Source organism: Limulus polyphemus, unplaced genomic scaffold (genome assembly GCF_000517525.1).
Source record: "Limulus polyphemus unplaced genomic scaffold, Limulus_polyphemus-2.1.2 Scaffold4977, whole genome shotgun sequence".
Taxonomy (NCBI): domain Eukaryota; kingdom Metazoa; phylum Arthropoda; class Merostomata; order Xiphosura; family Limulidae; genus Limulus; species Limulus polyphemus.
Window position 1 is genome coordinate 25575 of NW_013670587.1, and position 11111 is coordinate 36685.

General features: G+C 31.5%; 1 protein-coding gene across 1 annotated transcript in view; it reads right to left on the reverse strand.

The window, feature by feature from the left end:
• LOC106471946 (histone H4 transcription factor-like) overlaps positions 1 to 8715 on the reverse strand; it is a 26754-nt gene extending 18039 nt beyond the window's left edge. Inside the window, exons 1-4 of the mRNA XM_022400560.1 lie at positions 8558 to 8715; positions 7242 to 7430; positions 3816 to 4036; positions 3131 to 3236 (exon numbers count right to left, since the gene is read on the reverse strand). Coding sequence (XP_022256268.1) covers positions 3131 to 3236; positions 3816 to 4036; positions 7242 to 7392 — 478 coding nt within the window. The 5' untranslated portion in view covers positions 7393 to 7430; positions 8558 to 8715. The remainder of the gene's footprint in view (positions 1 to 3130; positions 3237 to 3815; positions 4037 to 7241; positions 7431 to 8557) is intronic.
• Between the last annotated feature and the right edge of the window lie 2396 nt (positions 8716 to 11111).

The window sequence follows — 11111 nt, forward strand, 5'->3', positions numbered from 1 at the left end:
TATATATATATATATACAGTTGAACAACAAAAAATCATAAGTTACTATATCGATTCCACAGAATTCCACTATAATTTATCAAGCTTAGTAACTAAGCTGTATTTTGGTCTAAAAAAATATGAAATTTCAAGCAGACTATAGACACAACCCACCTCCTTCAAATCTTGATTTGAAAAAACGAGATGGCATCCTAACACTAAAAAATGGCTGAGAAAGCCACTAGGGTGACATTCTGAGCTTTTGGTTGGTTATTCACGTCATATTTTGAAGTAGGTGTATACAAGGAACCGTTTCCAAAAATGGAAAGAGGTGAGTGGGGCCACTGTGCTTGATTCAGTACGAGCGATATCTCAGCAAATAGAAAAGATATGAGGTTCTTATTTTACATTATAGCTTGTCAATATCAATAATTTGAGTTCTTAATTCTTACGAAACTATAGGCTTAATATTTTTGACATCACAAACATATAATTTGAACCAGTGCTGCATTCAACATACCATGTGACACACACAAATTGATGTTTAACTGTTCTTTAATATTTACTTTTAAATTAAGAAACTGAATAATGTATAATGCTAAAATCTGAATTATAATCTACAGTTTGATACCAAACTTATTGATATAAATTTATGAAATAGTAGTTCAATAAAATTTTGAATGCGAGCCAACAAATGAGATAACATGACCTTTGACCCATCTGGAAAGGGTTAAGACATCTACCTGTGGTACTACGGCACATGTGCCATGTTTGACTTTGCTAGCTTCTGAGTTAGAGTATCGACACAGTTCCAAAAATGGAATTCCCTGTGATCCCAAAAAGGAGTCAGTAACATAAAACCTAATGCCAGATTAGATTTCAACAATTCTGAAAACCTACTCCTAACTCCCATCATGCCAATGTGACCTTCTGGGCAAGTTTCAGCCCCACTTAATAACCCAAAAGCTACTCCAAGGGAGGAGGAGGGGGGGAGGTGTCCATATTCCCCAGAAATTCTGTATGGATGTCTGCTTGGAGTATGTGTGCCAAGTTTGTGAAAGAGGGGTAGGAATAACGTTTCAAAATGGTGCTCCCAAGATCCTGAGAGGGAGAGGAGGGCAGGACCATAAACTTCAATGTCAGCTTAGAGTTCAGCAATTCTACAAATCTACTCCCAGACTACTATCATGCCTGGATGACTACCTGGTCATGTTTTAGCTTCCCTTGGTATCCCTAATAAACAAGAGTAGGAGGCTAATATATATAGATAAGGACACCAGGGAGATCCTCAAGTCCACTTGCCAAATTTGTACTCAATAGCTCCAATATTGTGGAAGGAATCTGCAGACAAAGAAGCTTACAAACACATAATGTAAATTAATACTGGATAGGTCTTACAATGAATATAAAAAATAGTGTGTTAGCCTAAATGCCACACACACACATATCAAATTACAGTTTGATCATTTGTTTGGTAATGATTACAGCTTCAAAATAAATTTACATATTATTTAGTATATTAGAGTACTACAAAAATAACAACAACAACTAACAGCCTACAAATATATTTCTAAGAAGTATTACAGGTACACTAATCTATTGACAGAAATGGAATTTACATAAAATTAACTGTAACCCACAATCATAAGGTTGGAAGCATTTTTTATATATAGAAAGAAATAAAAATTGTTGTTTAATGTTTGGTGCTAAGGGTCAAACATAAAATAATTTTATGGAAAGTAGTTCGGACTTACTATTTAATATATATCCAAAGAATTTTCATTTACTTCTAAAAAAATTACAAAGCAAGCCTTCACCTCAACTTTTGAAGGCACAAACAAATGGCTAATTTACTTTTTTTCCCCACTAGCAAATTTGGGATTACTAATAAAAACAACAAACTGTTTCCTGCCTAAAATTAAATGTTAATGATTATAGATACATCTTATTTATATGTATAAATATTCCATCATGTTTTTTTTAATAGCAAAATTCATTTCAATTACATGTAACAGTGTTTCTAGCTGTTTCACAAAAGTTAAAAAGTTGACTAATTTGTGTGGACACTATACTAGACCAAGAGTGCTTGGATTGACAAAGCCTATAGCAACACACTGCTGATAGCCATCCTATACTAAGGGACGAAAGTACGATGTTACAGTCTTACATGGTAAACTGGTAAGAATTTTAGTGCTGGTAAGGCCTACCAGCAAATAGTTTTATCAATGTCATTTTATGTTTATACTGGGTGTCATGTTACATTATAGTAAATACAATAATGCCTTTCAATCTCTACTTCCAATTTTTGATTCCATTTCAACTTAAAAAATGTTTTCACATTAAACTTAGATGGCATTTTTCTTCTTTTCTATTAACTGTAGTAAGTGTTAGTACTAAAATGTGCACATTCAAATGTTGAAGCTTTGGTCCATGTAAGTTAACAACATAAAACGCTTGTTCTAAATATCAAAGCATTAGAAGCCAATAGGCCTAACATTTGTGTTAATAATGGGCAAATTAAGAATGTGGGAAAAGATATTTGCAGTATATGTGATTTACAGGAAGTGCGACAATCTTGTTGTTAATCTCAATTATACAGTGGCATAGTCAGTGTCTGACATCCAGGGGCAAAACATAATTTGGCACCCTCCCCCAAAAAAATTCTTTTAACCCCACCCACCCTTTACACTCTTAATTTCTAGCTTCTAACCTTACATAATACGCCAAACTTACCATGGTACTGTATCTCACCTCATTGTTATGATTATCTGGTCTTTGAAAGACAATGATCCTTAGTCTTATGAAAACAGCTAACGTCTGGGTAAACTGGTTGTTAATTTGGCACACCTGAACCCAATGCCTGGTGTCAAAGGTCCTCCCTGCAACCATCTCACTACACCACTGCAGTTATAGTAACCTTCTTACTCAAATTCTTGCAATGTAGATTAACAAAATGCATGTATTCATGGAAGTATTATTACTTGACAATAAGAATCTGTAAATTTTCCTTTTTGTGGCTTCCAAGTTGTAGTAGCTAACACTAACCAGTAATTTCCCAGTGTTAATTTCAAGCCCTGCAAAGCAGTAATATTCTTGAACCTGAGAGATAAAAGCAGTAAAATGATGGGTTAAATTACTATCATTGAACTTACCTTGCCATTTACATTTAACAGGATCTTTTGGATTATTTCCTCTGGGATATTCTTCTGCATGTTCTTCAACGTGACGATAGAAACATTCTGGGCTCTCATAAACATTCTGAAATGAACATTTATCACATTTTCATAAAATTATTCCATTTTTGTTCAGCATAAGAGTAATTACTACTAACATAAATATTAAGTTGTTTAAATTTTAACTATGAAAAGTGGATAACTTCATGATATTTCTGACAAAAAACAAAACAGTCGAAACTGTATGGATCTAAAATAAAACAGTCACTATTCTTTTTTGTTTTACTCTTTGTAAAAAACAAGCCTAATAATTCTATTCTATTTTGATTCGAAATTTCTCTGTCGTAAAACCTAAACTGAATTACAATCACATCAAACATCTTGGTTCGATTCAAATTTGAAGCTTTAAGGAAATTACACGTTTTTGACAAAAGTTCAGAAGAGCACAAATGGGACTCAACTGAACACAGTTTCAAGATCCATTACTGCTGATAGGCAACCAATGACATCTGATTGAAAACACTTCCTCCTTTTGAAAGTGAGCCAGGCAAAAGCTCAATATTTTATACTGAACTTACTATATTATATAGAGATGTGTGCATGCAAGCAAGATAACTGAAAGAATTAAATATTCAAATTACACTAATAAGAATTTTAAAATTACCTCACAATTTCCCCAGCAACAATTCAAGCTGTTTGGCAACTCTGGAATGGCATTTCGGCTTAAATGATCTAAGGTGCAAGACGGAAGCTTTTTACGATTAATGAAGTTTTGCCCAAAACACTTGATTTTGGTGTGAAAAGCATGAAAGAACACATGTCTTCTGAGTTCGTCAGTACTAGAAGTCACTACTTTACAATCTCTCCAACAGCATTGTACAGAATCTAAGATAAAAAATATATAAATTACACAATATTTCAATCAGTAACGTTATCTTATATTTCAAACTATCTGCACTAAAAATTGTTTTAAATAAAAAACATGACTAAATAAAATTCTACATTTTTCATATTTTATAACATAAAAAATCTGAGTAAATTAATATTTTGTTTCCCACAATTCTGAGAATATTGTTTGTTTGACAATTATAAAAAATATCAACGGATCAAAAATAAAATTATTAAAAACAGAACAAAACAAGGGGAGGATAAAGAAAAAAAGCAAACTCCATTTTGAAAATTTAAGTTCCTTTAGTCTTTGACAGTTATTTTGTGAAGTTAATTATAGCAGGTACACCCTACATCAAAATGCGAGAAATATTCACATTACACGAATATATACATGCACTATTATTATTCTAAATACAAGATGTTTTGCCTTACATATATAAAATCTATAAATTACGTTGTGTTTACAGTTATGATACTGGGTCATATTATTATTTAAGTTATAATAATAAATAACTGAATTAAAAAGAAGTTCAGTTACATTCCAAATAATAATAATGTGAAATAAATGCCTCACTTTTCAATGCAATAAAAAAGGCAACAAAGCCTGCCACATGGAGGAAAATGGTGCTATTAACTTAAAATATATCAATAACTTTCTCAAAATAAGACTATTTTTACATATTTTTTTCATCAGGTTTTAAAGCCCTTGATATCTACAATTTGATTTCACTCACATACAACATTATTTAAAGTATAGATACTACATGAGACTGATAGCACTAGTGCATACTTTGAACAAAAATAAAACAAAATTACAACACCAATGTATGCACATGCACAATAATTTTGTGTATACAGAGTTAAAAGAAACATGCTCTAAACGTTCTGGTGGCTAACATGATCTATATTATATCTAACATATTATACAGTGGTACCGTTTACAAAATTGAATTCCAGAAATTCACTTTTATGGCACCAGGACCCAACTCTCTATTCTTACTCATCATTCTGTTTTCAATAATTTCTAAAGGTTCTCTTTGATTTAATTTGTTTTTTTTAATTTACCCATATAAGTAATCTCACACTTTCAATCAATGACGTGAAGAATTTGCCATGTTTAATCAAGGCCAATTTCAGCGTTCTTAATTATCAACTGCACTTTTATGTTCTCTTATTCTAAGATTAAAATATTTAATGGTTTGCCCAGTATAGTTTAAAACATGGCTAAATGAAAAATATATGTATTATACATTTATCTTTTAGTTAATTTTATCTTTCAATCTATTAACAATTGTAACTAACATTAACTGAAGTGTAAAGGTTATTGACAATACACATTTTTCCTATAAACATTATTTATTTTTGTTGACTACGAGGAACATGTAGCAAACATATTCTTTGATTGTCCACTTTTGGTTGCCTGTAACTTGATACATTTAAATATGCATTATTTATTACAATATTTGTTATAAACCCTATTTACGATATTAGATTTATATCATCTATCAATCTCTACATAGCTTAAATTTAGTTCAAATATTCCATATATGAACAAAAATTAACAGCCCGATGTACAAAAGACAAAAAAGGACTTTTTGGTGATAATTGGCGACACAATCTCACATGGCAACACAGCAACTGACAAACTAACTTCCTTGCAAGTAGTAAATTACAATTTTTATAACATGTACGATGATGTGGAGAAGATACTTTAGTGATAGATACTAAAGAAGAGGTACTTCAGTGTTGGTACAAATGATCATATTAAAACTGTTGTTAGTTAAAAAGACTTACTCAAAAATTAAAAAACAAAACATTTAGTTATTCTAATCACAGGTGAGCATTAATATTACAACAGGACATACAGATTAGACATGATTCTTGGAAGAAATCTGGCCACTGGTTAAATCTGTAAGGTAGTTTTAAGGATAAGAACTGTGTGTCAGAGATGGTCTGCACTTAAATAAAGTGAGAAATAGGGACTAACGTGTTTGGGAAAGCTGTAAATGTTAATGAATACAATGAGAATGTTTAATTTTATCTAGAAAAAAGAGAATATCAGATGCAAAGGATAAAAAAAAATCTGAATTTTAATCACACTGGAACTTCTACATGGAAATTTAAATTGTCTCAAAAGTAGACAATCAATCAATTATACTTGATAATGAGATTTTGGTTGCTGTTATAAACTTGGGTATAAATGACCTTGTTGAGAGATGTTTAAATGAACAGTAGTAAGAAATTTTTCAAACTGATTATGAGAATAAAAGGGTTATATAAGAGAAACACAGCATGAAAATTGATAATGTTCGAGTTAAAAGACCCTGACAAAAAAAGGGAGGGGAGAGAAGGCAAAACATGCTTATTGGTTCAATCTTCAGACTCATAGACCACATTATCAAACAGATGTTTAAGTAGTTGATTTAGCTGCTCTTAAGATTAAGTAGTTAAACACTGTTAACCATTTGGAATCTATAAAACCTGATAAAAAACTGTAAACATAGGTAGAATGTCTACAAGAATACCAGTTTATAAAACCTGATAAAAAACTGTAAACATAGGTAGAACGTCTACAAGAATACCAGTTTATAAAACCTGATAAAAAACTGTAAACATAGGTAGAACGTCTACAAGAATACTAGTTTAAGATGTGGAGAACTCACTCACTCACAATTCCAGTTAAGGCAGTCTTACTTTTCTGATAGAGGTTAACCTATGAAAGAGTTTGTCTTCAGATGTGTTAGCTTTGTTGAAAGTTGAAGAGAAGACTGGATAAGAATTTTAAAGATCAGGGTTGGATATAAGAAAATGGTAGTAAAGGTAAATCAAAGTGTAAACGGGCCAAATGGCTTCTTGTTATCCCCTGGAAGTGAAATAATTAACTATTTATTAACACAATCAGTGGTGGATTAATTAGAGGTCTAGATAGGGCTTCTGCCCTGGAACCCCAAGGCAAATGGTGGACCCAAAATTTTTAGGCAAGGGTACTTTATGTATAGAGTGTTGTTGGAAAAGAAAGAATGATTAGAAAAGAAATTAGTTTTTTATAAATGTTTCTTTTATATTTGAAATTTTATTATAGTTATGAATCAATATATTTTTTTCAAGAATGATTTATGTTGTTAAAATAAAATTAAATATTAAAAATGTACATATGTAGATATGTACATATGTAAAATAAGATAAAATCTTTTCTTACCTTCTGATAATGTAGCTACATGTCCATTAACGTGATCTAAAAATAATGTCATTTTTTCATATTCACAAGTACAGTCATCCCATTCACACTGCAGTCGAAGTAACTCCCATGAAAATTTTACATAGTTTAAACTCTTCTCTTTGTTGCTCATTTTGATGAATCTACGTTACTATCACATTACACTAGTAGCTGAAAAAACAACAACACAAAAATAAAAAAAATTAGAATAAGTTTGCCTTGTTTGTTTTCATGATGTTTATTATTAGCATTGATATACAGAAAAACTTTTTTTTTTTATGAGTATTAAGCCATAATAAAAGAAATGTCACAAAAAGGAGTGGAGTCTTTGCTTCTATGGAAACTGTCTATATGTTTCCTTTGAAGTAAGATTAAATACAATTAGCTTACTAAAAACAAATGGAAAACAAACAGAGACAGACGTCGTAAGTTTAAGGAACTTAAATTGACAGATAGGATGAAAGATTTACAACAATAATAAAAGTATGGATCTAATAAAAATACAAAATGGCTTATGACAAACAGCTGGATGATTATGTTAAATCTAACAGCAATGAATTTTAAGTATGCTGAAGATAAACAAAATGTTAGAAAAGGGATGAGAGTCCTTAAAGGATGCCGATGAGAAGGTTTTTGTTGAAGATTATGAAGTAAATCAACTTTAAAATTTTCTTTTTTGTTCTTACAAGAAAAGATGTCAGCAATATTCTTAGGAAATACTGGAATCAACCCAAATCATGTAGATATTAATCACTTGTAAATAGAAAGATGAAATATTAGATGCATGAGCCACTCTCACTTTTGGTATATCAAGAGAAAGTGGGAAAGAGTGTGAGGATTAAAGAGATGATAATGTTACTCCTATTCATGAAGGGGTAGATAAGAGTTGTCCTGGATATTACATTTTACAAGTTATCACCTTACTGAAAAGGGATCATAGGTCTAATAGGATGATTTCAGGGATGGAAGGGTTATCTTATGGAAAGATTGAGTTATAGACTTAATTTTTCTTGAGAAAAAAGGATAGAAGATGATCTTACTGAAGTTTATAGAATTATGTGGGAAACCAATAAGGGCCTTTCATTTCATTGCCCAACAGTTTGGGATAACGGGATGAGAGAGAACAAGTTTAAGATTTGGAAAAGATAGGTTCCAATTAAGATAATTTTTTTTTCTAATGGGGTGATTGACTTTTGGATTAAATTGCTGTTGGCAATAGTAGAGGTCAGCATTTCACAGGTGTTTCAGAAGAATAATTGATGATTTCCTGAAAAAGAAGGATGCATTTAAATTCTTACTTTTCTCAAGGATGGATGTGCAAGGACAGCCTTCAAAGACCCAAGAATGGCTCCTTGCTGTCCACATCCTGTTAAACTGTTGTACATATCTGCTTCAGCACTAGCATTTATTTCACATAGACAACAAGGGCTTTTGAGCCTGTCCCTGCACACTCGCACTAAAAAAGAAAAAGAAAAAAAAAACGTAAAAGCCACCATCTCATTTTGGAAGAAATCATATGCTCCCCTCTTCGACTCTCGTAAGGTGCTGGCCTCCAGTACTGTTGAGGATAACTTATTCCTTCAGCTAATTAACCTGTTAGACAATTAAAACTGTCTTAACTGGAGCCTACCTGTCTTTTATAAGTCTTGTGTCCTCTCATCTTATTGTTTTTAGAATACAGCACAAGAACTTAGAAGCCTTTTTTCTATCAAATCCTCATCTCATCTCAATAAACTTTATCTATATCACCTCTTACCCTTCATTATAAACCTTTTCCAATAATTTAATATCCTTTTTTAGATAAGAAGACTAAAAACAATACTCAACTTTCTAAGTGAGGCCTGACTGGAAATTGTATATTTGTATATATATAATTACCCCTTTTGTCTTGTAGTCATTGTCTATAAATATATCACAAAATTACTTTAAAGCTTACTAATGACAACAGGGCATTCAAGCTATTCTGTTGTCTTTATTTATTCCCCAAGTGTAATATGAAATAAGCTACTACACTCCATACCTTCCCATCATCAAAAACAGTTAACAGTGTTTCCCTATCTGTGGTTCGTGAACCTCTAGGGGTTTACGAGAAAAATTTGGTAATGGCATTTTTTTTCAGTTTCCTGGCTCTACAGTTCTTACCAATATTTTAATTTCCTTCTAATTTATTAAAACATTTATGGAAGGAAATACCTTGATGCTGAGCTAGATTGATGATCAGATCTCTCTTCTGTTGAGCCGACCTTTTAAATCACCGTGTTCTTCAAAACAAGCTCAGAAGTCACATTAGTTTTAGTTAAATGGTTTTGTTCTCAATTTTTTCTTATGTTTCAAGAATTATATTTCAGTTTTACTGGGTACTAACTGCAAACTGATGACAGTATAAGAGATTCATATTTTATTGAAAATGTATTACAGAAACTTTTTATTTTCAATAAATTCAACAAGTTATTTTATTTTACAAAATGTATTACTGCTTTAAAGAGATTCTCTGCAAAAACGATCACTATTCAAAGGGTTGACAACGAGAAAAAGGTTGGGAGCTGCTGCGTTAACAGAAGAGGGAGGCATGACTATATTTACACTAAATGATTTTACAAAGCTTCTTTTATAAGACTAGAATTTTATCCATAACAGAAGAAAACTAACTAATTTCAACTTTTATCCTTTTTATAAAAATACGAATAATATCAGCAACTCCCCCCCCCCAAAAAAAAGATACCAAAAATGAAAGAGAGAGGCTTGTATATCTAATCTTTTATCTCCTTAAAAGTCTGGGAAAAACATTTTCTGGTTCTACCATTCTCTATTTGTAATCACTTAATCTTTTCACTTATTATCAACAGACTAATATCTACTTGGTTCAGGTAAATTCCAGCATTTTTCATAGAATGCTCAGAGTCAAAAATATTCCTAACATCATTTCTTATAGAAACAGAAGAGAACCTTTAAAAACTAAGCCATATCATAGTCTTCAATAAAAACCTTGCCACCTACATCCTCTAAAGCCCCAATTCCATTTTAACATTTTGCTTACCTTTAATACAATTAAAAGTTAAAAAAACATACTTGCAAGTAGTTTTAACATTATCAGCTAATGGCTTCTCATGAGCCCATTTTGATTTGCTATTTACATTAACCTGATACCTGGTTTTCCTTACGTAAGTTTCTCTGACAATTTAAATTTCTTAAAGTTAAAGTATTTATCTCCGATTTTTCTTTTAAGTCCAAGGATAATGCCCGAGATTATCATTATATTTATATTAGTTTCATCCACAACTCATTATATATTATGTTAAGGAATATTCCATGATGCTATTAATTAGTCAGCAACATATGGACAATAAGAGTACATTTAAAGTAACAATTTAAACCCATATTTTTGGGGAAAGCATTTATACCCCTCTTACATTGTTCCAAGGTAACAGCCTCTACTACTGCTGATATCAATCAGCCAGATTTGCCATGCATCTGGGCTTTGGTCACTGTGACCCCCCATTATCTCTACAAGGATGAAAAAAAAAGTTTGTCATAGTTCATAGCAAAGGTAATATTTGCACCTCTCAGACACACACACACACACAAAAGACCCCCCCTGGACACCTGCTCAAAACATACCATTTCAGAAACACTGTTATAAACTAAACATACATTAAAAAAAAGAAGTTTTAACTGGAGCTTAACCTGTCTTTCTAAAATCTTAAACATGTGTCCTCTCATCCCATTATTTTCAAACTACAGTATAAAGAAATCAAGAGGCAGGCCTTTATCCTATCAATCTCTTGAATAACCTTAAGATCACATCTTACTTTTCTTTTATTAAGAAAAAATAAGTTCAAAGATCTTAACCTA